Below are 27,352 nucleotides of genomic sequence, written 5' to 3'. Positions count from 1 at the left end.
ACTGATTTCCATTCAAAAGGTTGCGTAGCAGCAGAACAGCTCAGCATCCACGACCCGGGGACCTTAATAGCATGCACTTGGGAAACCGCCTGGCTGGAAGGCAAGCCCGTTCCTTATTTGTACATATGCTATTATTTACAGATGAAACTGAATATATATATATATATATATATATATATATATATATATATATATATATATTAGTGGTATTTAAGCTACCTTGTGTCTTGACATTGGGACATGCTTTATCATAAGATTCTTTGTCTGAATAACATGCTAAAAACAAACAAGCCACACTTTTCAAGAAATTATACTATGTTGGAAAGCATCTCTGGCATATTTAAATAACCTCAGAAGTATCAAGATAATTTTCTACTGCCCGTGAACAGCAGACACCTGAGGTGTGCATGTCTTGTGCTGGAATCCTCACCACGCAGCTGCAGGAAATATGCATCCCCGCAGCATAAAGTGAGCTGGGCGCGGGCCCTGGAAATGGTTCTCCTTCTTCTTGAGGTTGCTGCTGTCCGTGATCAGCATCTGCACTGCATGCCCAATAAGCTCTGAAGCCACTTTATTATTCTTTTCCTTTTTGCTAACCAGAGCTTTTGATACCATGTTGCATAGGAAGGTCTCTGCAGATGGGTCCTGACCTATATCTAGTCATCGGGAGATAGAGACTTGTTTCTGTGTTCAGCAAAGGAACTGGGAGTCAGCCTCGCTTGCCCACCCTAGAAAGGGGCTGCACCTGCCTGCTCAGAGCTTTCGTGCCACATTCCTACAGCCTCGATGTTTCCACTCACCTGGGTCACTATGCAGCCTGCATCTTATGACCTCAGATCACGGGGTTTCTAAAAGTTTATTAAAATTTCTACCTTTCCATGCTCAGACTGCAGTAGTAATCTGAGTCGAACCTAGATCATTGAACACTTCTCTACCTGGAGAACTATAAGAAGACATCTCCACGACTAGTCATACTGGCTTATTTATCCCATCAGCATCCCTCATGTAAGCTGGATCCTGAACAGTATTTCTGATCCGACTCGTGCTCTGGCGCTCCATCCTCACCTTAACGGGAAAGCAGAAGTCCCTGAAACACCGCTTGAAGTTCTCATCAAGAAAGGCATAGAGGATGGGGTTCAGGCTGCTGTTGGTGTAGCCCAAGGCGATACAGAAGTAGTAGCTGGAGAGCGCGGCCGTGCTGTGTGAGGTGCTCCCCAGAGCCTCCACAAGGATGAAAATGTGAATGGGGGTCCAGCAGACGACGAAGACGGCCACCACCACCAGGACAAGCCTGGTGATGCGACGGAGATTGCGATCTTTCTCCCGGGAGCCGGAGAGCAGCCGGACGCTCTTCAGGCGCAGGATCATCAGGGTGTAGCAGACGATGATGATGAGGACGGGGATCACGAAGGCGAAGACGAAGACGCAGAGCTTCACGAAGAGGTCCCACCACGAGTAGTCGTCATCTGGGAACTGCAAGGAGCACTCGATGACGTCCACGTCTGGAGGAGGCGACAAAACAGAGCCACGGAAGGAAAACCTGTTGTCATCACCAAGTGTTTGCCATGTGAATGGTAGTACCTCTGGCTGCAAAGGTCCAGTCATGGTGAGGTGCTGTTACCTGATGCAGGTCACCCAACTAGGAATGAATATCACGCACATTAGCCATCCCATCTTTGCAAACTGAACAATGAAGCCAGAAGGTCACCGTTCACTGGTAACAAACACAGAGCTACAGAATAAATACAGTTATCCAGCAATATGAATTACCTAGTTGTGGAAACTGATTTGACACAGATGATTTTTGGAAGAGCTCACTTGTTAATTTATAGCATCAGTATTTATTTGAATGTCCACATATTAACAATTCTCCCAGATCTAAGGCTCTGGCCATAAAAGCTAGTGTCTCTTTGCAGTAAATAATTAACTATTTCAAAGCTAGCCATTCAATGTAACAAAAGCCAACCTATCTGAAAAAGATGAGGTGGTTTGCAAGAAATCATTATGTAGGGCAATAAAAATTTAAACAAAATTTGTCTAAATATGATCCAGCTCTTGGGACTGAATTGACCCAATGGTGGTCACTGTGGTTGTTACGTTGCTGAAACGTGAGTACACTTTTAAGGGGGAAAGAGGAGGAGGAGGAAGAAGAGCAAGAAAACACAGGAAGGGAGGAGGAGGAAAAGAAAGAAGAGAATCATCATCGTCAAGGAAATTCACAAATAAGACACAATTTTTACTTTTGCCAATACTGACGATGTAACAGGCAAAATCGTATGTTTGCAAGACTACTTAGAAAACCGCTTTATTTGTTCTGCTTCTCCTTGCTGGACAGTATTCTCTTGGAAGTGACCACAGTGTTAGAAAGAGCAGAGACCCAGGAGTAGTACCTTTAATAATACCTTCATTGGGGGCCCACTCACCCCCTTTCCCCCAGCATCAGCCAGCCTTTTCCTCTTCCCTCTGCAGAGTCACTGAGCACAGAGCTGGCTAAAGCCTCTTCACCCCGATCCTTCCTTACAGATAAAGGAATCTGAGCAATTCTAAGTCATAATCTTTATAATGAAAGTATTTTCTTCTGACATTGGAAAAATCTGCTTCAAAAACAGTACAAGAATATTTTTAAAATAGTGGAGCAGCTCTATTAATAATGTTTTCTAAAATGACCTAATGTGTTCTTAATTAGATGTCTCTTAGTAAAACAAAAGGTATCCTCTTAGAATTTCTACTAGACGATACTTTAAAATACAAAGAATATAATAATTTTGGCCAGTTAAGAAAGATGAATATCTTTTTTCAATCAAATGCCAGATTAAACCTTTTAATAGTCAATAAAGGCTCCCAGAATAACTTGTAGGTTTTGATTCTCAAAAAAAGTCATTGTCCAGGAGTTCTTGCTCTAGTGTGTGGGTTAAGAATCTCACTGCAGCAGCTCCAGTTGCTGTGGAGTCAAGAGTTTGATCCCTGGACCAGGGCAATGGGTTAAAGGATCCAGCATTGCCACACCTGCAGCTTGGATTCAGTCCTTGTCCTGGGAGCTGCTTTTTTTTTTTTTTTTTTTTTTTTTTGTCTTTTTTAGGGTCACAACCACGGCTCATGGAGGTTTCCAGGCTAGGGATCTAATTGGAGCTGTAGCTGTCAGCCTATGCCTTTGCCACAGCAAGGAGGGATCCAAGCCACGTCTGCAACCTACACAGCTCATGGCAACGTCAGATCCTTAACCCACTGAGTGAGGCCAGGGATTGAACCCGCAACCTCATGGTTCCTAGTCGGGTTCATTAACCACTAAGCCACGACATGCCCTGGGAATTTCTATGCACCATAGTTTCAGCCATTAAAAAAAAGTTATTGTCCAAAGTACTGCTACCATGAAAACTACAACAAACAAACATCTCTCTTAATCTTTGCTTTAATGTTTATGGGAATAAGAACAGGTGAAATCATCTTTTTAAAAAATCATCATGATTATCATAGAAATATATTTATTAAACAATTTTTTAAGCTGGTACACTGCGATCTAGCTTCCTTGATGTTTTTTCCTTTCCTGCTTTTCTTCTGTGTATTCCAAGAGTGCCTCTTTCTTGTGGTTGGCCTCAACTTAAATGTCACTTTAGAGACATTTATACAGAGGCTGACTCATCTGAATAGTCCTCCCCTGCAACTTATATTCTCTCTATATTATACTCCTTCTATTTCTTGATCATTATATAGCCACAGACACTGGACAGAAACTAGACAGAAGCTCTTTTGTAATAATATGTTGCCTTTTTCCCTAATGTTTCTCTTCCTCCAGAATGTAAACTACCTTAGAGTAGGTACCCAATCTGCCTAGAATACTATTTAATCCTTGCCACATGAGGAGGCAGGAGCACATGGCATTTGCAGAGAATAAACTGTTAAATAAGTAAGCAAGTGAATATCACATGGAAACCCTTGAAAATATGGATTCCCTATAGTAATTACCATGGATAAGATAAGCAAGGCAACATAAAGCCTGATGTTTAATTTGGATACGTCTTTTAGCGTTGAAGATCAGCTCTCTCTTGACCAATTTTCTACCATGTAGCTGGAGCTCAGTAAGTGTGTAATGATGGGTAAAATAATCAAACACAGCTACTTTTACAAGACTTTGGAAAACATCCAGCAATAGAATTGGAAATATCCTTGGGAATGTCACTGAAGCTGAATTCATACCAGAGAGGGCTAAGGCAACCATCAACAAAATCCAAATCCAAGTACAACATTTTTATTAACTGTTCTTTTTTGGGGAAAAGAGTGCATTTTTGTCTTTAAAGACACATATCGGCTGAAAGTGAAGGAATAGGAAAAGATAGTCAATGCAATGTAAACCAAAAGAGAGCCTGAGTAGCTAGCTATACTTACATCAGAAAAAAATGGACTTTGAGTTAAAAACTGTCATGAGGCAATTTTATATAGCAGTCGATTCATCAAAAGGCTATAGCAATTTTAAATATATATTTACTCAACATTGGAGCACCTAAATTTGTAAAGGATATATAAATAGGATTGAAGGGAGACACAGACAGCAGTATAGTAACAGTAGAGGATATCAGCACTCTACTTCCAAAAATAGGTAGATTATCCGGATAGAAAAGAAATAAGGAAATGGCAAACTTTAACAACATTATAAATAAAATGAACTTACCAGACATAAACAAAACATTTCATTCAAGAGCAGCAGAATACACAGTCTTCTTAAGTGGGCATGAAACATTCCACAGTATTAGATCATATGTTAGGACACAAAGCAAGACTTAACAAATTTAAAAGATTAAAATCATATCAAGTATCTTTTCTGACCACATGAATATAGATATTGATAACAGGAAGAAAACTGGAAAATTCACAAATGTATAGAAATTAAACAACACATTCTTGAACAACACACAAGTCAAAGTGGAAATCAAAAGGGAAATAAAAACTGCTTGAGATGAATGAAAAAGAAGTACAATATACCAAAACTAGTGGAATGTAGCAAAAGCAGTTCTAAAGGGGAAATTTATAGTGACAAACAACTCCATTAAGAAAAAGAAAGATCTCAAGTAAATAACCTAACTGTATATATTAAGGAACTAGAAAAAGAACAAACTAAGCCCAAAGTTAGCAAAAGGAAGGAAATAAGAAAGAATGGATAAGAAATAATGAAACAGAGACTAGAAAAGTAATTGAAAGAAAGAGTTGTTTTTGAAAAGATAAACAAAAACAAAATCTTAGCCAGACTAAGAAAATAAGAACAAAGACTCAAATAAAATTATAAATGAAAGAGGAGACAGTACAACTGATAACAGAGAAATAAAAATGACCATAAGAGACTACTATACACAATTATATGCCAACAGATTGAATAATGTAGAAGAAATAGACAAATTCCTGGAAACATATAACTTATGAGGTTGAGTCTGAAGAAACAAAATCTGAAGAGACCAGTAACAGATAAGGAGATTGAGGCTGGATTAAAAAAAAACTCTTTACAAAGAAAAGCCAAATACTGGACAGATTCATTGGTGAGTTCTACCAAGCATTTTTAAGATGCATACCAATGCATTTAAAACTCTTCCAAAAAGCTGAAGAGGAAGGAACACTTCTAAATTCATTTTACAAGGCCAGCTCTACCCTGATACCATAGTCAGACAAGAACGTCACAAGCAAAGAAAATTATAGGAAAATATCATCAAAGAGCATAGATACAAAAATCCTACAGAATCCTAGCAGACTGAATTCAATAGCACATTACAAGGATCATACACCACAATCAAGTGGGGTTTATCTTTGGAATGCAAATACAGGTCAACACACACAAATCAATGTAATACACCATACTAACAGAATGAAAAATAAAAATCATATGACTATCTCAAAAGGTGCACTAAAAACATTTGACAAAATTCAACATTCATTCCTGACCAAAAAACTCTCAATATATTAGGTATATAAGTTGTGCACGTCAATGTAATAAAAGCCATGTATGACAAGCCCACAGCTAACATCATGGCCAAAAGTGAAAAGTTGAAAGTTCTGCCTTGTCAGGAACAAGACAAGAATGCCTAGTCTCATCATTTCTGTTTACTATAGTACTGGAAATTCTGGCCAGAGGAGTTAGGCAGGAAAATAAATGAAAAGCATCCCAATCAGAAAGAAAAAAGGAAAGTCACTTGAAGAGGACATGATCTTATACATAGAAAACCCTGAAGACTCACCAAAAAACCTGTTCTAACCACTAAATGAATTCAGTAAAGTTGGAGGATTCAAAATCAACATACAAAAATCACTTGTGTTTTTATATATGAACAACACACTATCTGAAAAAGGAACTAAGGAAACAATCTCATTTACAATAACATCGAAAGAGAATAAAATACTTAGGAATAAATTTGAACAAAGAGATGAAAGATCCATATATTGATAACTATAAAACACTGATAAAAGACACAAATACATAGAAAGATATCCTGTGTTCATGGATTGGCAGAATTAATATTGCAAAAAAATGTTCATAACACACAGAACAATCTGTAAATTCAGTGTAACCCCTATCAAAATTCATTGGCAATCTTAAAATTCATATGGACCCACAAAAGACCTCTCAAAAGCCAAGAACAAAGCTGGAGGTATCACACTTCCTGATTTCAAATTATACTGCAAAGCTATAGTAATCAAAACAGAATGGTGCTGGCATAAAAATAGACACATATTCCAATGAAGTAGAAATAGAAATAAATCCGCACATATAAGAACTTAATCTTCAATAAGGGTGCCAATAATGCAAAATGGGGAAAAGATAAACAGTGTTGGGAAAACTGGACATGCATATGCTAAAGAATGACATCAGACCCACAGCTTACATCATACACAAACCATGAAACTCCTAGAAGAAAACATAAGAAAAGAGCTCTTTGTTATTGACCTTAGCAGTGATTTGGGGGGGGGGGTGGATATGACACCAAAAGCAACAAAAACAAAAATTAACAAGTGAGAATACATCAAACGAGTCCAAATTTTAAAAACTGCTGCAATGCAGAAAACATAAGAAAACGAAAAACCACCCTACAGAATGGGAGAAAATATTTGCAAGCCATAGATTGATAAGGGGTTAAAATCTAAAATATATAGATAAGTGTTGCCAAGGACATGGAGAAAAGGGGACACTTTTTGGTGGAAATGTAAATTGGTGCAGTCACTATGGAAAACAGTATTGGCATGGGATTTTCTCAAAAAATTAAAAATAGGGATTTCCTCCTGTGGTGCAACAGGATCAGTGGCATCTCTGCAGTGCCAGGACACAGGTTCAATCCCCTGCCCAGGATGATGGGTTACAGGATCCAGCCTTGCTGCACCTTGGGTTGCGACTGCAGCTTGGATACCATCCCTGGCCCAGGAACTCCATGTGCCATGGGGGGTACAAAAAAGAAAAAAAAAAAATAGAACTACCACATGATCTAGCACTCCCACTTCTGGTATTTACCTAAAGGAATGAAATCAGAATCTCAAAAGGTACCTGCACGCCCATGTTTCCTGCAGCATTTTTCTTAACAGCCAAGATATGGAAATAAATGTCCATGGATTGATGAACGGATAAAGAAAATGTATGTGTGTGTGTATATAGTTACATTTATATTTGATGTATCCAGCCATAAAAAAAAGGAACTCCTGCCATTTTCAACACCATGAATGGATCTGATGGACACTATTCTAAAAGTGACATAAGACAGACATAGACAGGCAAATACGGCTTGATCTCACATGTGGAATCGAAAATAGTCTACCTCATAGAAACAGAGACTAGAATGGTGGTTTTCAGAAATGGGATGCAATGGGCCGAGTAAAAAGTTTCAATTATACAAGTAAACAGGTTCTGGAAATTGCTATGCAGCATAGGTCCAATAGCTAACCGTTCTGTATTACATCTTAAAATATGCTAAATTTACTGAATACTAAAATCTTACGTTAAATGTTCTTACTACACGAGCAAAAATAGTACGAGTGCAGGAGGGAACTTTGGGAGGTGACAGATATATCTATGGTCTTCTTGGGGTGACAGTTTCACAGGTTGTACACATTAAATACAGTGCTTTACATGTCAATCATAACTCAATAATGAGCTTTTAAAAGACATCTTTCATTTACTTTTATATTAATACTAGAGGGTCACAGCTTTCTTTGGTATATATTCTGATGTCTCATGGCTGTTGTGAGTAGAGTTAGCTCTGTTATTGTAATTGGGAAGAACAAATCTGACTCTGTATTGGGTTTGTTCCTTTATTTCTTTCCTTTTTTTTTTTTTTAAGGGCTGCACCCATGGCATGTGCAAGTTCCCAGGCCAGGGGTCAGATGGGAGCCGCAGCTGCTGGCCTTCACCACAGCCACAGCAACACCAGATCCTTAACCTGATGACCGAGGCCAGGTATGGAAACCTATCCTCATGGATCCTAGTGGGGTTCGTTCTGGCTGAGCCACTCTATTTCTTTTACTTTAACCTCTGTATTCTATTGCTTTGCTACAGGTTAAGAATGTCGCCTGTAGCCTGAAATATACATGATCACCCATTCTCAAGGCTCTGATCTTTAAAGATATACCACTTTTCCATTCATAGAGAGAGAAAAAGTTACAGAACAGAGAATAGCATTTGACTTGTTGGAGGTTTACAGGAACATCGTGACCTGACCTGAACAGCTGCAAAATCAAAAGATTCTGACCCAAGAAGTTTGCAACAACTAGCCACATCCCTTCCCTTTAAGTATAAAAGAAGTCTAAATTCTAACTCTGCTAAATCTGTTCTTTAGGAAGTTAGTCCACCATCTTGGTCTGCTGGCTTTCTGAATCAAGTGGCTATTCCTTGCCCCAAGAACTCATCTCTCGATGTACTGGAGCTTAGACTCAGTAACATTACCTAAAGTTTTCCTTGTGCATATTCCTTTTGTTAAGAACAATTCTATTTCTGTTTGTAGCTATTACAATAATTTCGCTGTTACAATCACAGTAGTAGAGAAACTATGAATTCCTGACATAAATAGTACATGTATGTATAATATGTAAAATGTTGTATTTAACATCTTATTGCCCCTAAAATGAAACGTCTGCTGAGAGTTCCCATTGTGGCTCAGTGGTTAATGAATCCAACTAGGAACCATGAGGTTGCGAGTTCGATCCCTGCCCTTGCTCAGTGGGTTAAGAATATTGCGTTGCCGTGAGCTGTGGTGTAGGTTGCAGACGCAGCTCGGATCCTGCGTTGCTGTGGCTCTGGTGTAGGCCAGCGGCTACAGCTCCAATTTGACCCCTGGCCTTGAAATCTCCATATGCTGCAGGAGCGGTCCAAGAAATGGCAAAAAAAAAAAAAAGTCTGCTGTACACAAGAGTCCTCAACACTGACTGAACACCCTGCAGACGTCAATAAGCATAAGCAGTAATGCAGGGCTTGGTAAAATCATTATGTTGATGATTTTGATGATTATGCTGTTAACATTTTTCTGGTGTTTTCTACATACTGGCCACTGCTTTACCAGCTCTCCAGGGATCGACTCCTCAGATGTGCAAACACCCTAGGAGGCAGGTGCCATTATTACCCCCATTTGACAGATGAGGAAATTGAGGGACAGAGGTCTGAGTAACCCAGGGGACAGGGCCCATAAATAGTAAAGTCGGGATTCAATCCAGGCGGTCTGCTTCCAGAATCTGGGTTCTTAACCAGAAAGAAATACTGTCAACACAGAAACATTCGTTGAGATTCCTTATCCAGGTGGAAGTGTTTTAATGCACTGATACTGATTCATTTCGGTGAGCCTTCTCCACAATCGTGACTCTGTGACCCACAGAGGCCAGTCAGCCCTGATCGGTCTATAGAGAGCACCTCCAGGACTCAGAGCCGTGCAGTGTGATGCCGGCACCCCAAAATGAGGACAAGAACTGGTCTGGAGACCATCTTTCATCACACAACACAAACAAGTCCGCTTTAGAAAATAAAAGACACACAGAAAGAATGGAGCCTCCCACGAGACTACTTCAATTTTCCCCCATTTTCTCCTCCCTCTGCCACACGAATTAATCTTCTGCCGACACTAGTGGGTCTTTTCTTCCACTGCATCTGTACACATTCATTTGCAGCAACCCCTTCCTGGAAAACCCACATCTATCTTCATTTCCTCTTGCAAAAGCCTAATTGAAATCCGTTCCTTCTAGGATGTCATTTTCCGACAACGATTAGAAGAGTGTGGTTAAGTCTACAAGTATAACATGAAATGTAAAAATCAATTCTTTCTTTGCCCTGAGAAAAATCATCCATCTTCTTTTATTATTGAGCCCATTCTTCTCACCCTTATGGTGTACATCCAGCATCTGCTCTTATTACGCATCAACACCTATGGCCTGGAGGGGTTTCTTGCAATATTTTTTTATGTGTTGGACGCACACAAAAAAACAAAATCCTGTGTGTAATTAATAATATTTTAAAATGTTTCTCTGATAAAGTTTGGCATTTCTTAAAATTTACCAAGTATCATAGCTTAATACCTGCAGTGCTTATGGTGAAAATTCATTTTATAGTTTAAGCGGGGGAAGATTACGCTTCATTTAAAAATGTGTACCATGCAAGAAAAGCTGTGATTTTAGCAGCTGCCCCTTCACTATGCCCTGGAAAGTCCCTACTTATCTGTACATCCACGTATCATGAAGCCCCTAATAAACCGGGCATTTAGACAATTGCTAAACAATAGATACAGCACTTGCAAAGTCAAAGAGATTGTTCTGCTCCCCTCCCCTCAATGAATTTCTATTAAGACCAAAGATATTTTCACAGCTTTACATTTGAATAGTGAAGCAAAACTCCTAGAGTCATAGTTCTCTCCTTGGCTGCAGGTCAGAGTCACCTGGGGACATCTGAAAAATTTTTGACACCTGGACTGTCCAGGGGTAGGACCCAGGCAGCAGTACTTTCTAAAGTACCCAGGTGATTGATTCCAAAACACACCCCAGGGTAAGAACTACTGTCCTAGAAATACAGGGAAAACATTACGTATCCTGTTCACCAGCTCAGCAGTGATGGGTCCAAAGTCTGATGGTTCTGCTCATCCTTCTGTGAACCTGACTTTGAACAGCCTACAGCCAAATGAAGCAGGGAGGGAGGGAGATTAACCCCTAAGGAAAAAGAATAAAGAGCCAGCATACGACCTTACTGATTTAGGGCCCTTTGTAGGGAGAACGAAGAGCGAGGAGATGTATCTTAGAACAGCCAGGATGCAACGGATTTGTATTTTAAAAATCCACCTCCCTGTGGTTCCATCCTTCAGCCCCAACCCTCCAGATTCCAATGAGCGCTTTCTGAATAGGAGGTAGGTTGGGTTCTGTGTTCCAGCCATGCCATTAGCCCATCCTGTGTTTGTTTATTTTTTTTTCTTTTTAGGGCCACACCTGCAACATATGGAAGTTAACAGGCTAGGGGTCGAATAAGAGCTGCAGCTGCCCGCCTACACCAGAGCCACAGCAACACATGTTCTGAGCTGCATCTGCAACCTATAGCTTGCAGCAATAGGATCTCCTTCCCCACTGAGTGAGGCCAGAGATTGAACCTGAAATCTCATAGATACTAGTCAGGTTCTTAACCGGCTGCCACCACAGGAACTCCTATCCCATCCTGTGTTTAGATGTGGAAAGAAACAGCATTGCTCTATTTCATGTTATCTTTCCATTGGCCTTTGGCTTTTCTTCTAGATGAGTGTCCTACTCGCTCCCAAATTAAGAGTTTGTATACTTAGAAGTTCCGTTCTAAAAAAGGAAATGTTATAACAAAATCGCTTTGCTGTACACCCAAAACTAACACAGCATTGGAAATCAACTATACTTTAATAACAATATACTTCTTTTATGAACAGTGACAAAATAACTTTTTTTTCGGGCAAGGAAAACAGCTTCCCTTACCTTCCCTGACTTTGGTTCCTCCCAGGACTATGGCAGAGATGCCGACAGATGACGACAGGATCCAAATACAGATGTTGATGATCTTTGCCTTCAAGGGCGTGCGGAAGTCAAGCGCCTTGACGGGGTGGCACACGGCGATGTAGCGGTCCACGCTCATCATGGTCAGGGTGAAGATGCTGGTGAACATGTTGTAGTAGTCGATGGAGATGACGATCTTGCACAGCACGTCCCCAAAGGGCCAGGAGTTCATCAGGTAGACGGTGCTCTGGAAGGGCATGGTGGTGGTCACCAGAGCATCCGCCAGCGCCAGGTTGAATATGTAGATGTTGGTTGCGGTCTTCATCTTGGTGTATCTAAAAGACAAGCAAGGTTGCTCCTCTCCGTCTTCATGCCATATGCCCATGAGGCAGATGTGCCCTTGGGCTGCTGAATTTGGTTTTTGGTTTGTGTTTTGTTTTTTGTTTTTGTCTTTTTGACTTTTTCTAGGGCCGCTTCCATAGCATATGGAGGTTCCCAGGCTAGGGGTCCAATCGGAGCTGTAGCTGCCAGCCTACGCCAGAGCCACAGCAACTGTGGGATCCAAGCCACGTCTGCGACCTACACCACAGCTCACGGCAACGCCGGATCCTTAACCCACTGAGCGAGGCCAGGGACCGAACCCACAACCTTGTGGTTCCTAGTCGGATTTGTTAACCACTGAGCCACGAGGGGAACTCCTGAATTTTTTATTCACTTATTCTTTACGTCCACATCATCTAATATGCAAAAGGACTATCCAGACACCAGGGGTAGAAGAAAAATGGGCAAACTTTTCTGAGTTTATTTAGCTTTGATTCTAGTGCTTTGTTCCAAAATAGATTTAATTTGAAAAGGGTAAAGAAACAAGTGCTAATAAACAGATGGATGTACATATAGATCTTTGCAATATGTAATACAGATCTTTACTGTGACCGTGATTCATTTTAATCCTACCCAGGATTGCTCGGCTCTGATCATTTTTTAATGCTTTGTTTTTCTCACTGTGTAAAACAAAGATAAGACAGACACAACTTCTCCTCAAGGTTACTTTGAGAAATCAATCATTGTAATTACGTCTTTTGAAAGTGCAAAATGGTTTTCATTTTGAAAATATATTCCATTTCAATGACTAAAACACAGTGTTAATTTTTTTTTTTGGCTGTGCTCGTACCATGCAGAAGTTCCCCAGCTAGGGAGCAAATCTGTGCCATGGCAGTGACAATGCCAGATCCTTCACCTGCTGAGCCACCAGGGAACTCCTAATGGTAGATTTTTGTTCATCCTTGTCCCACTAGCTTTTCATTTTAGATGTGGCATGTATTAAAGCAGGCTGAATTCTTCTTTTACACATGGCACAGCATAATCTAGCACACTAGGTGAGAAAGAATTCTGTTTTCCTCTACTCTCATCTTGAGAGATTTAGAAAGCACACAATGTGTTTCATCTTCCAACTGAGGGAACAGAAATTTTCAAAATAGGTGAGAAAGACTGCCTTTAAGCTTAAATTATTTCTTGCCATTTTAACATGAAGTTTAGAACAATTCCGTTTTCTACTAAAACAGAATTAAGAAGATTGTTTTACTTAGAGAATGTTTCCCTGGGGATCTTTCGGGTGTGAAATGTTCCAAACTACATCAGCAGGTTTTCTGAGGCCAAATGCTAAGCTATGTTGGGAAAATCTATATGTTAATTACTTGCTACACAGCTCAGATTTTCAGACCTAACTGCAATTAATCAAGCCATGCCCCATGGACCTCCAAGAAGCCAGAGTTTTTTTGATGTCAGGGATTCGACTTTTATTAAAGGTTATTTATAAGGAGCAGATTATGGAAAACTACTTCTGCTTTAGCTGTAAGGTCAATATCAATACCATCTCTTGATTGCTATGTCGGTGCTGTGCAATCCATCAATGTCCACATGAGAAACTTATGTTCACGTGTGGTGACAGGACAGCCTTGGCTCCCCTTGGGGGTACTGTGGTCTGATGGGAAGACAGACAGCTCTGCATCTGAACTCAGCACAGCTTTTTTGAGTTTCAGGTCCCGGGGAACAAGGAGAACAAAACTGAACACCAGGACAGGAGTCAAAGGCAGTAGATGATCTGACCCCGGGTCACACCGCACTGTCAGGGCCCCAGCCCCACCCAAGGCCCCCCACCTCGCCCTCTCCCCGCCTGCGCTTGGATGAAGTTCCTAGTGAACACTGGTACCCAAGGTAGCATCTCCTGGTTTCAGGCTTGATGCTCTTTAACTCAACAGTGCTTTAATCTGGAGAGTGAGGAGTCTGTTTTAAAATAGGTCTTGCCTTTATAGCTTTTACTCAAATATTACTAAGTGGCTCGTAGGTTTTAGAAAGTGATTGAACGTGTACGACCAAGGCTTCAAACATAAGCTTTTAAAGGCACAGATAACTGAGCAAGTGCATTTCCTGAGACAGAGCTCAAGGTTTCTAATGAACAAGACTGAAATGCTACCTGCTCAAATAATGCCTTGTTTGAAAAATGCATCTTACAAGCTCGCCTCTTACTCTTTCAATTTTCTCCCCAGGGTCCGTGATATGAGCAGAGACTGGAGCTGGCTGTACCTCTGACTTTTGCTGTGCTGTGACCTGACCTCCTCCTCTTTCTTGCCCAAGTTAGACTGATGTTCTCTGCCTTGTACAATCAGGTGGACCTAAGTTTTCCCTCCAACTGATAGATTTTGGAGAGGCCACTAAAAGCCCTGCTGTATAGCATAGGGAACTGTGCCCTGCATTCTTACATTATACTTTATGGTACTTTATATTTTATAAGTCCAGTATTTTGACTCCTGTGTGTCTTGTTTGAATCTCACAAGGACTGTCCTTTGAGTTTCCCAGGAGATCTATGTCTTTTCCCTAATATAGCTGAAGAAAGTAGACCAAGTGAATAAAATGATTTTTCTAGTGTTGGCAGAAGTGGGAGCTCAGGGGGAGGACAGGGAGGGGGCAGCAGAGCATGGCCCCTCCTCTAGGGTTCTGGAAGACACATGCTTACAACCCTACAGTGCTGCAAGGGAGAGCTAGGCAGGTATAATTAAGAGTAACGAATAGGAATTCCCACTATGGCATAGCGAGTTGAGGATCCAGCATTGCTGCAGCTGCTGTGTAGGTCAAAGCTGTAGCTCAGATTCAATCCCTGGCCAGGGAACTTCCATATGCTGTGGATACAGCCAAAAAATTAAAAAATAAAATAACAGACAGATTGTGAGTTCAACAAATATTTGTTGGCAATCTTTATGGGCTACGCTGAACTGGACCTGGCAAACACAAGCCTATAAGATCCCCCACCACCACTGCCACCGCCACCACAGGCCAGTCTGCCTGTTAGCATTTAACCAAAACAAACGAGCAGTGAAGTTCTTCCAGTTACTGGATATCTGCTGGTGGAAACAAGCAAGCTTTCTCATTATGATCAGATAGGAAATGATTTTTCATTTCATCCACACTGCTTTACAGAAAGGCACAAGTATTTGAAGTAAAATGACACCATCTGAGTGGGAATTCTTGGCTTGTGCAGAGCAGCTGGAGGTGGGCTGGTGGCGGGTGGCTGCACTTTTCAGCGAACACACCCCAGGAGCACATGGCATTAAAAGAGCAAAGTCTGCGGGTTGTCCCCGTGAAACTTATCAGCGTTACAACCCTGGAAACAACAGTGGGATACAGGGAGCAGGCCAGGAAGAGGGGTCAGGAGGGAGCTCTGGGAGCCAGCCCTAAGGAAGGTCATCACCAGGCAAGGGCATGGACGGTGTCCCCGTGAGCGAACAATGCCCCCATCACATACTAACTCAAGACCTTCCTAGTGTAGCTCTTGCCACAGAAGTGAGGTGTGGCTTCTAAATCTGCACCCAGACATGTGAGGGGAACAAAGTCACCTGCGGAACCATCAGGAACCAATGTCACCAGGTAGAGTTTCTCGGGAAGTGTGGTGCTTGCACAGGAAAAGTGAGGCATCTGCGGGAGGAACACAGACCCTGCGACACTGCAGCTTCAGGACTTCCTGCCCATCCCCGCAGCTGCCCCGCACGGACAGTGCAGGTAATGGGTCATTCGTGGACCATCACCGCCCATTGCTAGCGAGGAGCACTGCTGCCCCAGTGCTTTTCTTTCATTTAAATGAGCTTCTTTAGTCAGGAGCTCCCTTTGAGCTCTAATGCAGCATAATAAGTCCATAATCTTGATGGCCAGTCACCATGTATCTTTGAACACAAACACAGTTTTGGTTTTACTGATTCCAGTTATTTATGGCTCTTCCCTGCAACCGCCCGCCACGGTGACATCCTTTCTCCCTTTCAGCCATGCTCACGCTCCTTCCCCATCGTCATCTTTTCACACTTTCAACATGTCTCAAGCGCCTACTCCATACCCATCAATATACAGGACATGGAAGACAACTGCAAACCCTGCCCTAGGATCTTTTCAACTAACTGACTCAGGACTGCACCGTGAATCAACTCTACTTTAATTAGAAAATAAATGTGAAAAATGTCCAACATTGTAAATCAACTATACTTTAATAAAAAAATATAAAAAATTAAAATTAGAGCAAAGAATTTTAAAAAAGGATTGTACTGTGAAGTAAAGGGGTAGACAGAGAGAAAGATCAGTGTGTGGTGACTAGATGGTGACACGTGTCAGGAAGGGAGAACCTGGACAGGTCTCACACTTCGAGAAGGACCTGGACACAGGGCTTTGTGGGCTAGTCTCCTTCAGGGACCACAGGTCCTGTGGGAGGGTGGGTGGGAGGCTGGTTGGGATGGGAAAAGGGGTGTCAGGTCACAACAAACCTGAAGACCAGCAGGAAAAGCCATTTTAAGTATTCAGGACTTGTCCCTTGACAGATACCGTTTTAGGAACTTTCTTCGATCTGGCAATGTTGTCAGGATGATTAAGTGAGCTGGTGTCTCACATTACTTAGCACAGGGCTTGGTTCTTGATAACTGCTCAGTGAATGCCAGCCCGCGTCATCACTGCCACTCCTGTTACGATACCGCCACTATTACTATTAATTACCTACTATTGTTCCAGGAACTGTATTACAGTCCCCCAAGATACCAACACCCCCACTTTTTCTGAAGAGTAAGCAGCCTTAGAGATGATTCTCGGGGCTTCTCAGGGCCCATCCCTAACAAGTAAAGGAATTCAGGATGGGGTTCCAAAGTTTCTCAAGGAGTCAGAAATTACATCAACGAAATAATGTGCTTCTGTGAATTCTGCTACTTCTAGTGGCTGAAGATTGAAGGACATTCTGATCAGTGGGGGTGAATCTGCACCACCAGGGCAGAAGACATCCAACGAAAGGAAACAGGCCTGATCCAGAAGAGGATGCAGACATTAAACATGGCCTGCTGCCTGCCCTCCACGGTCCAGGGCTGTCACGCACATCATGGTCTTTCAGGTTTCATAAACACCCATCTTTTTCAGTAAAGAGGAAGCAAGTGGCTTTTCCTCAAATCTGTGAGACAGTGGGAAGTGGCACAGCCTCTGAGCAGTCATCAAACTACAGCTCCAACAAAATGAAAGAACACACACCCTGATGGCCATTCATATGAGTAGATGCCTTTAATACTGCAAATACCTAACAGCCAACAGAAGGCACCTGCACCAACACTGGCCTGGTGAAAACACGAGTGTGAGCAAAGCCTCCTTCCCCCCCACCCCCACCCCAGGAAGCTGGCCGCTATCCCACCTCCCTGGACCTACAGCAGGGGTCTGAGGGCCTGAACACCAAGGAGGCAGAATGTTCTCCAGCACCTGGCAAAGCCCAGCCCAGCGGTGGAGCCAATTGTCCCGAGAGCCGGGTTTCAGCGCTCTTTCCTCCGCATGATTCATTTGTCCTCCTGGGCGTGCTGTCCAGACACAGAGTGCTCCAGATTTTATGTTTAAAAAACCAGAGGTGATGGTGGCACTGATGTGAATTCTCAGGAGAACTTATTTGAAAACATGATGAGTGTACTTCATTAAATTCTCCAGATGCTTTCAGTTCATCTCAATGAAATGAATTTGCTAGACATCCTTTTAGATTATTTACTGGTTGAAATTACGGTTCTTTATGAAAGGGCAGTAGCTTGTTAATTTCTTTAAAAAGGGAGATTCAGCCATTGTCTCCCCACTGACCTGACTTTGAAATGCCTCAATCTACAGTTCTCTGAAGGAGTCACGTTCAGGTAGGCGTCAGGCCCTGAGACTCTCCCATGTGCACAGAACGAAAGCGATCGGGAGAAGAGAGGGGGTGGGGCATGTCCCCCAGCCCCCACTCTTGAGACTGCAGGGTGGACAGGTATCACTGGCTGTCCCTGCGTGGTAGTCAGGGAGGGAAGAGAGGGCGGAGAGGTAATGATTTCACTGCAATGGCCAGGGTCCCGGGAACTGCTCAGCCTTCCTGCAGTCCCGGCCCAGACCCCCGCCCCCCAAGGAATGTTCTGGTGTGTTCTGCAGTGTGCAAGGAGTCTTCATCACACCCAAAAACACCCACTGGAAAACTATAAATCTCAAATGACTGTCCTTTTGTTTCCGAGTGGAGAACTGTCTGGACATCTAGAAACATGTCTTCAATTATTTTTTCCTTTTTATACAGAAAGCCGACCTAGCTAAGGCGAACCACAGGTGCCGGAGCCGGCCACATGGTGACCTCCTGCTCTGCCTTCTGTCGGAAGGAAGTGCCCCCTTCCCTTGGTGAAAAGCAACACAGTAAAGCGAGAGAGTTTAGAGTTTTGTTGTGAATTAAAAGAGCTCAGAATATCGCTCTTACTGTTACAGCCGTTCTCTAAAGCTCCCAGCTCCAGCCGCTCTTGGTCTGAAGGCTCCCCTGTCCAACCTCAGGCCAGTTCCTTTGGGATATCTCAATTTCATCCCACGTTTTATGTTTTCCTCATTTTTCGTTTAAATTATGACTTGTTTCGTTTAAGTTATGACTTGTTGCTGAGTTGGGCAGTAGGATAAGGAGGTACTGCAGCAGACACTCTGACGGGGTCACCCCATTCCTCCCCCCACTTCCCCAATTCGGTGACAGCCAGCAGTTTGGGTGGGACTGGCACAAGGTCAATCGTGGGGTGAACTTGACCCAAGGCTGGCCTGAGTTGGGCAGTAGGGAGAGGATGAGGGTTAAAAAAAAAAGGCATAAGACCTTTACAATATTATTCCTACTCCTAAAATCTATTCTTACCTCAATCTTCCTAATCTAAGACATAAGCCAGCCTCCCCTTCAAAGAAAGAAAGAAACAAAACAAAAAACTATTGGCCGGTTTTCTGTTGAGGGATAAGTGACTGCTATTCTGAAACCATCCTTTGTTAAGGCCGTATTTCATGAAGCCTGTTTACCTGCACCACTGAAACCACGTAAGCCAAACCTTAGAAAGGAACCCACAGAGCCGCCGCACAATTTTCAGTTTTTAGCTGAGTGCGGAACCGGCTGCGGCAGCGACAGCTGGGTGTGCCCACAGGATACCCTGGAGAGAAGGTGGTGCCCAGCGCAGAGCGCACACCAGGGCAGGGCCAAAGGTAAGCAGAGAGAGGGGCCACCTCCCCCCGCAAAAATTAAGGTCCTTCCGAAACCAACTCTAAGACTGGCCCCAGGAAAAACCAACGAAACACAATCCAAAAGTGATTTGGTGGATTTGAAGGCTATAGTTCTGCCAGAATGTGTGAAAGCGTAAGAGCTCTGTATGTGATCATCAAATTGGGATTCCTCTTTCTTTTTTTCTTTTTTCTTGTTTTTTTTTTTGTTTGTTTGTTTGTTTTTGTTTGTTTTGGTTTTTTTTTTTTTTTGGCAGCTGTTTAACCTCTCTGATCTGTGAAACAGTTCCATAAGGATTTGGACTCCTGGGATCTTATGTCCCACAGGGAAGAAAATCACCCTGTTTAGCTAATCCACATCAACAGTGGCACTGAAGCCAATTCTCCCTTTTAAGAGCTTGTCAAATAACACAATTACTTGGAGAAATTCAAGATAGGCTCTTCTGAAGATAATTTTTGAAGTTACTTTTACTGTGCTTGCTTTATTTTTATTATATTTTAAATAAATGGACTTTACTTATTTATTTATTTTTGGCCGTGGTGCGCTTGACGTGGGACCTCAGTTCCCAGCCTTGGAACTCAACCCAGGTCACAGCGGTGAGAGTGCTGGGTCCTAACCGTTAGACCGCCAGGGAACTCCTCCACCATGCTGGCTTTACAGGAAATGTTGAATGTTGGTTCCAAGAGAGGATTCAGGATAAATTTGAACATATTTTAAAAATCAAACCCTATGGTAAGACTGCTGCTGGAAAGGAGCAACAATGGTTAACTACACCCAGGCACCTCTGCCTCTCCTCCAACGCCTCCCTGGGTGTAGCCTGGTGACCTCATCTGAGGTCAGCTCTGCTGACGTTTGAGAGAATAAGCAAGACGCATGAAGGGATTCTGAGCCACACCTTCCGGAGGAGGACGAAGACACGGGGATGGAGAAGAGGTACTGCAGCAGACACTCTGACGGGGTCACCCCATTCCTCCCCCCACTTCCCCAATTCGGTGACAGCCAGCAGTTTGGGTGGGACTGGCACAAGGTCAATCGTGGGGTGAACTTGACCCAAGGCTGGCCTAAGTTGGGCAGTATATGCAGGTGACCTGAGATGGCCTCCAGCAGGGCGGGCGTGGGACCTCTGCCGCGCTTGGGGAAGAAACTGCCCGCTTTTTCTGAGCAAGAGAAGAGGTACCTTCATGAGAACAATCTCCATGCCCAGCAAGCTTGGGAGGGTTAGCTGCCTTTGCTGAAGAAACCTGAGTTCAGAAAACGGAACCATTTCCAGAGTATTTTTGTGGTTCTGTTTTCTTCTAAGCTTCTGATAAAGGTACCTCTCTTAGGAAATTTCAGCACTGCCCAGGCTAAATGATAGGGAAGCCAACATCTTCTACGCCCGGAGCAAGGTCGGCAAGAGCCTGATCCCTAGCGGTCTTTATTGTGGTGGCAAAGAATTAATGAAAGCTAATGAGAAAAGGAAAAGGCAACACTTAAGACCAAGAACCAAATCATTTTCTGATTCCTGTTATTTTTTTCCTAATAATTTCTTCCTTGTTTATCCTTATGTTGAATTTAGAAAGAAACATACCTTTATAAGAATAAGGCTTTTCATTCAAACAAGAGAATATATACATAACGTCATAAAGACTGAAGCTTGAACAGTGTTTTCTTTTTTTTTTTTTTTTTTTCGTCTTTTTGCCATTTCTTGGGCCACTCCCGCAGCATATTGAGGTTCCCAGGCTAGGGGTTGAATCGGAGCTGTAGCCACCGGCCTACACCAGAGCCACAGCAATGCGGGATCCGAGCCATGTCTTCGACCTACACCACAGCTCATGGCAACACTGGATCCTTAACCCGCTGAGCAAGGCCAGGGATAGAACCCGAAACCTCATGGTTCCTAGTCGGATTCGTTAACCACTGCGCCACAACGGGAACTCCTTGAACAGTGTTTCCTTAAAGCGAACAGAAAATGGCTAAGCAGTGTTTAGAGCTGAACGGTGTCCTCATTCATATGTTTAAGTCCTAACCCTCTAGACCTCAGAATGTGGCTGATTTTGAAAACAGGGCCTTGAAAGAGGTGCCATGAGGTAAAATGGGGTCATTAGGGTGCCTGACCCCACATGCCTGGCATCCTCAGAAGCAGAGCCCATCAGGACCCAGGAACCAGGGAGGTCCACCCAGAGGAGGACCACATGGGGACACAGGGAGAAGGCAGCCACCTGCAAGCCAAGGAGAGGACTTCAGAAGAAGCCAATCCTGCCAACACCTTGATCTCGGACTTCCAGTCTCCAGACTGTGAGACCAGCCACCCTGTCTGTGGTACTTTGTTGCCGCAGCTCCATCCAACAAACTACTGCAGGCAGATTCTCTAGAAACCAAGGTGCCTGCAAGATCATTACCCAGAGGGCAGGAGGCCAGCCAAGCCTGCAGCTGGGGATGAGTGTGTGGGAGAGAGAGGCAGAGCGTTAGGCCTGCTCCGTATTTGCCCTGACAGTTTCAGCCACAAGAATGGATGAGACCATTGAGAGCCTTGAAAGAGGCTACATCTTGGCCAGGCTACAGTCCCCAAATATTCAAACACTCACCAAGGCGCAGCTATGAAGGTGTTTGGTAGATGTGGTTAAAGTCCAGAGCCAGGCGACCTTAAACAAAGGCGATGACAGCCGAGGTCTGGAAGACCTGGTCCAAGCAGCTCAAAGACCTTCGGAGCAGAGCCTCGCTTCCCGAGAAAGCAGAGGTCCCATGTGGGCACAGCAACCCGGCCCGCCAGCCGCATATCATGTGGCCACGGCATAACCCCCTTCGCCTGTACATCCGCTATGGGTTCTGCTTCTCTGGTTGAATTCTGACTGATACGGGGAGGGTGCAGTGAGGACAGGGAGCTGAGAGGCTTGGGAAAGAGGATGATTTGGGAAACATCGGGGAAGAGGAGAATGTGATGCAGATGGAAGAGAAAGGCAGTGGCCGAAGACGGCAGTCAAGGAGAAGGTGAGACTGGCCCAGCGTCGGAATCCCCCTGACGTCAAGGGATGGCCCGCCCCAACAAGCGACTGGGACCCTCTGGGAGGAGCATGGGTGGGAGGAAGCGCCAGTGCATACATAGACCAAGGAGGGGGCAAAAGACACCACAGTGACCAGCCCTGGTCACTCCTCCAAGATGATCAGGAGGAGGAAGGGACGTTAGCCAAGGGAATTCAGAAAGCGGAAGGGTGGGATATGGCTGTCTGTGAGATGACAGACGATGAGCACGTCCAGGTGGCCAGAGCAGTGGACAGGGCAGGTGACAGACAGGAGAAAGGAGATGATTCAAAACCCAAGAGCCAGGGCCTGCCTGGGACAGAAGGAGGGAAACCCTCTGCAGAGATGGGTGGGATGAGGGGAGGTGGCCCCAGGTCCCAGGGGACCCCGTGAGCCCACTCACCAACCACGAGGGGACTACAGCCAGGCAGAGGGCTTGAGAATTAGTGGCAATTACATTAGATTTTTTTTTAATAGGAAAAGGAATTGGCTCTGTTTGGAAAATAGGAGAGAGACGCAGAAAAACAAGGCAGAACTGAGGTCGGATGACTCAGAACCGAGGTAGTGACTTTTCCTTGACGAAGATAAAATGGATTTGATTCAGCAGCATTCAGTTTTCTGGGAATGGGAACAAGGAAGACAGGGCACCGCCCTGATCTAGGGTTAGTGTTTGGTGAAGGACAGTGTCGGAAGAACAAGATGGCAAGGGGGTCGAGCGAAACCGTCAAGGGAGGAGGGCTCATGGGGTCCAGGCACAGTCCCGGGAGAAGGCAGAGTCTGGGAGAGAGTGAGACAAGAATGGATCCATCCACATGCCTGGAGAATGAAGAGCTCGGTGGATCACAGCCCAGGATCTGGGGTCAGACTGCTGGGATCATTCTGATCCCACAAGACAGTAGGGTGCGACCTTTCTTTGCCTTAGTTTCACCACCTGTGAAATGGGTGCAGGAGTATACCTATGGTGGTGATGAGGAAATAATTCACATGAAGTAAGTGGCTCTACCAGCCCAGCGCATATTAAGTGCTCATTAGGTTTTGATCATTTTCGCTAAGGGAGGAGACAGCCGTTTGTGCAGGAAGCTGTGCTTAGGGTGGAGAAGGACCTTTAAGGTATCAGAGGCGGGGCTGCCTGGCAAGGTCCAGGGGTGGGGACGGGTGGGAACCATGACATTCGCTGCAGGTGGCCTGCACAGGAAGAGGTGAAGATGTCATAGGCTTAGAACCCTGAATGTCCCCGTGGGCACCCCATGATGTTGCTAGGACCCAAGGACGTGGATAGGGGCTGAGCTGAGAAATTCCTATGCCAGGACCACAAACCCCAAAGCCTGGGGAGAGGGAGGCCGGAGGGCTTCAAATTGAAGGTTTTCACAGTGAAAGGTTAAAATACCTTAGTATTAGGCAAGGATAGCAGTTGCTCTACATTAAATGATAAAAATCCTTGAAACAGTAAATTATCTTCGGAAGATACTGGACAGCATTCCAGGAGCCCAGGGTGAGAAAAGCTATTAGTAAGGCAGGTCTCAATGCAGTCAAAGCTTTTTCCACAACCCTTACCTTCCCCCCAGAATGATCTCCTAGATGACCGAACAGGACTCTTTTGCATGTATACTATGCTAAAAAAAGGTCCTTCTCAACAGTGATCCTCCATCTTTTCAGCAATGCTGCTCAGCCCTCGAGGTCAATTGCAGAAGCTATGCTTAAATTCCACACCCTGGTTCTGCTCTGACTTCCGACTCATGTCTGATGCCACCGTCGCTGGAATCTTCAGTCCTTTCCTCTCCTGAGTGAAATAAGCCCGAGTCTGTCAACTTTTCTTCTGAGGTTTTATTTTTCAGCTCTGTGACCATGTATCAGACTGAAAAATCCTGAACGCTCCTAATGCTCTTAACAATAGATTTAAGCCAACTACTGGTTCAGTAGGCTGGCATTCCAGGACCATAACAGAACACCTTCTTCATTTAGCATCAAACTCGATCTCCGGGGAGGGTGGATGATGTCCTATGGGAACTCTTTAACTCCTTTTGTTTTTTTAGCCGAATTTATCCCCTTCTCACAAATTTTGGTCTCGGATATCTTTGGGATATGTATTTAGTTCATATTTACATTTCTTTATATTTGCCATTAAAAATCCTAGCCAATCTACAAAGATTCTTCCTTCTTTGCCACATGTCTAAAGCTCCCCGCGGAGTTGTCTTTGCACATATGTTAGGATTCTTCATTCTCTTTGACCCTGACTTCAGGGCAATAGGAAAAGTTGTAGACCAACTAAGAAGCCTTATTCAAGTGAAAAGAAGTTACATCTGTTTCACTCAAGCATTTAAACAGGATATGAGTAGGAACAGGAGTGGGTTTTTTCTTAGCATCCTCTTTTTCGGTAACAAAGTTTTAGAACAAAACAATGGCCTCTGTGGCAAAGAGCTCCTAAAATTTTTAATTACAGATTAGAATAAGGCTGTCTTTTCCTTGGTTACTATAATCTTTCTAATGGAGAGCAGCCTCGAAATCACTAATGTCTTGGAAAAACAATTTGCTTTTAAAAATTCCTCCTTCTGGAGCCTGTACTCATCACTGATAGAAGTCCTGTAAAATGCAGTAAGCAATTATGGAAGCCAAGGGTATCAAGCTAGCAATTGTAGATGAAAAGAGCTTTTTAATTTGTAATCGGGGGCTTAAATGATAGTTTTCAGTTCCAGAGCGGGGAGAGGTGGTATTTGAAAGAATCTTTGTGCTATTGCAGATACTGTTCTTTTTTTTTAAATATATACACTTTTTTTGTTTTTGTTTTTGTGGCACCTGTGGCATGCAAAAGTTCCAGGGCCAGGGATCAAACCTGCACCACAGCAGTGACCTGAGCCATAGCAGTGACAAACGCCAGATCCTTAACCTGCTGAGCCACCTAGGAATTCCTACAGATATTGTTCCCTAAGTTCATAATAAAGAGCCTATTTCAAAACTAAAGTCAGGAAGAAAAAATAAATAAAGTAAGAATTTAGTTCTTCATCCTTTCAATGCCCCTGAACAGAGTGATTTGCATCCTTCCTTTATTTCACAGGAACTTCTCAAAGGAATTTCACTCTCAAAGTTGCAGCTCCAAAAAATTCATTCTCCCAGACAGTGAAACTTCTCTAAGGGCATTCTGACAACGTTGGGATTTTTGTTTTTCTTTTCTTGTTTTCTTTGTTGCAAGAGGCCAAAATACAAATCACTTCACTTACCAGAAAATTAGCATGCATGTGCGTTTGGCTATATATTATTAGAAGCTGATGTCAATGTAATTCCACAAAAGGACAATAAAATAAAACCATCAGTTCTCACGATGCGAAATAAAACGCAAAGCAATTTTTGAAAACCTCCAGCACCCACACTTTAGAAGATAAATATTGGATGGCTTATGTAAAAAGAGCCACCGGTATTCTAAACAAATAAGATGGCATTTCAGTGTTAAAAAGGTTCACGTATGGATACCAACAACCCTAAAGAGTGTGCTGGCTTTGCTTCATAAACCCTAACACCTATCTGATGAGTCACAGGAAATTCTGAATTATCTTCAGCGTTCTAGGTGGGCATGAATTTTATCTAAAGAAATATTTGCAAAGGGTGAAACAAAGTGCTCTAAACTGGCACAGGCAACTAGGCACAAGGCCAGTCTCCTTCCCAGGAGACACCGACCTTGTTCCACTCCCCAGCACTTTGCGTGTCCGTGGGGTTTTCGCCAGGGGCTTGACGGGCAGAGGAGGATGAGACTCTTAAATCCTCAAGACACTTGAGGTCGCTTGGATTCGACCTCGCAGACCTGTACCCAGAACTCCTCCAAGAAATCTCTCTTCTAAGGGACCACCCTCTGAGACTCTCTGGAGCTCGGGGAGCGGGGTCCCCACCACCCAGTCTGCATCCTGAAGGCAGGCCCGACCTTCCCTCCCGGCGGTGGCCACTGCGGCGCCAGGACCCGCGCTCACCGGATGATCACGAACATGACCAGCGAGTTGCCCACCAGGCCCACGACGAACACCACGGAGTAGACCGCCGTGATGATGACAGGGATGACAGGGGAGATGTGAGCGGACTCCAGCGGCGCGTCCTCGGAGCCCGCGCTGCTGTTGCCGTCCGGCTCAGCCCAGCCCGGGAACCAGCCGCTGCCGTTGGGGGGCAGGCAGGTGCTTGGGGAGCAGGTGGGGCCCGGCTCGCCGCGGAAGATCTGGACCGGGGGCTCCATGTTCGGAGGCTGCAGCCGCCGGGCGAAGACAGGCGGCACCTGCGGGCTGCGGGGGCGAGAGAATGGGCTGGACCGGGGTGGCAAACTTTGGCCGCGCCCGAGCCAGCGCGCGAGGCCGGCGGCTCTGGGGGCCCAGGGCCCGCTGACGCCCACCCGAGCCGCACGTCCCTGGGGCGGGACAGGGAGGACGGACCTCTGCCTAGCACCTCCGCCGGCAGTGCCCAGGGGGACAGCGCGCGCCCCCCTTTCACCTGGCTCCTGAAATCCCCTCACCCTTTCCTAGGCGCGGTTCCCAGGTGGAACTGTCCCCAAACTGCCGCTCGGAGCCCCTAGAGACAAGACACCCCTGGAGCACAGAGCCCTCGCTCCCAAGGACTGCGCCTTGAAAGCCCACAGCTCACCTCTGCCTCCTGGAGACGTGCGGAGCGGTGCCAGGGGTCCTGGCCGGCGGGGAGCCGCGCGCTCCCGGATCCCGCTCAGCCCTGAATCGCCGCGCACCCGCAGCCCCGCGCCGCCGACTCGCAGACCCCGGCCCCGCGCTCTGACCGCAGACGCCTTCCCCCGAGCGCGTCCCCGCCGCTGAGTGCGCGGCTCCCACGACCGGTGCGGCTCAGCCGGGCGGGACGCGGCGGGGACGCGCGGGCGCCAGGGACCCGCGCGGG

At 44.6% G+C, this 27,352-nt stretch overlaps 1 protein-coding gene across 2 annotated transcripts; it reads right to left on the bottom strand.

Annotated features, from left to right (window-relative positions):
* Positions 1 to 570: 570 nt before the first annotated feature.
* Positions 571 to 27,263, bottom strand: OPRK1 (opioid receptor kappa 1). Of its 2 annotated transcripts, none has more exons than XM_003355059.6 (4): positions 27,092 to 27,263; positions 26,434 to 26,736; positions 11,929 to 12,281; positions 571 to 1,502 (listed from the first exon to the last, which is right to left on the bottom strand). In XM_003355059.6, the coding sequence occupies exons 2-4, from the start codon at positions 26,688 to 26,690 to the stop codon at positions 970 to 972; spliced, it is 1,143 nt and encodes a 380-aa protein (XP_003355107.3). In that variant the 5' UTR covers positions 26,691 to 26,736; positions 27,092 to 27,263; the 3' UTR covers positions 571 to 969. The 2 variants fall into 2 exon arrangements, with proteins under 2 accessions (XP_003355107.3, XP_084878510.1); XM_085022384.1 differs by lacking the exon at positions 571 to 1,502 and adding an exon at positions 1,504 to 1,639.
* Between the last annotated feature and the right edge of the window lie 89 nt (positions 27,264 to 27,352).

This window comes from Sus scrofa, chromosome 4 (genome assembly GCF_054392235.1).
Source record: "Sus scrofa isolate SSC_HxYL_T2T_F1_AM1 chromosome 4, Sscrofa_HxYL_maternal_Yorkshire_Landrace_v2.0, whole genome shotgun sequence".
Lineage (NCBI taxonomy): Eukaryota > Metazoa > Chordata > Mammalia > Artiodactyla > Suidae > Sus > Sus scrofa.
The sequence above is the reverse complement of the archived record's forward strand: the minus strand, read 5'-3'. Positions and strand labels throughout refer to the sequence as shown.

Bases quoted from the DNA above. Each gene is read 5' to 3' on its own strand.
- OPRK1 (XM_003355059.6), bottom strand. From the start codon at position 26,690: ATGGAGCCCCCGGTCCAGATCTTCCGCGGCGAGCCGGGCCCCACCTGC. The intron at 12,282-26,433 runs GTGAGCGCGGGT...CTTGTCTTTTAG, and splicing joins GTCATGTTCGTGATCATCCG to ATACACCAAGATGAAGACCG. The intron at 1,503-11,928 runs GTAAGGGAAGCT...CGCCTCCTCCAG, and splicing joins AGGAACCAAAGTCAGGGAAG to ACGTGGACGTCATCGAGTGC.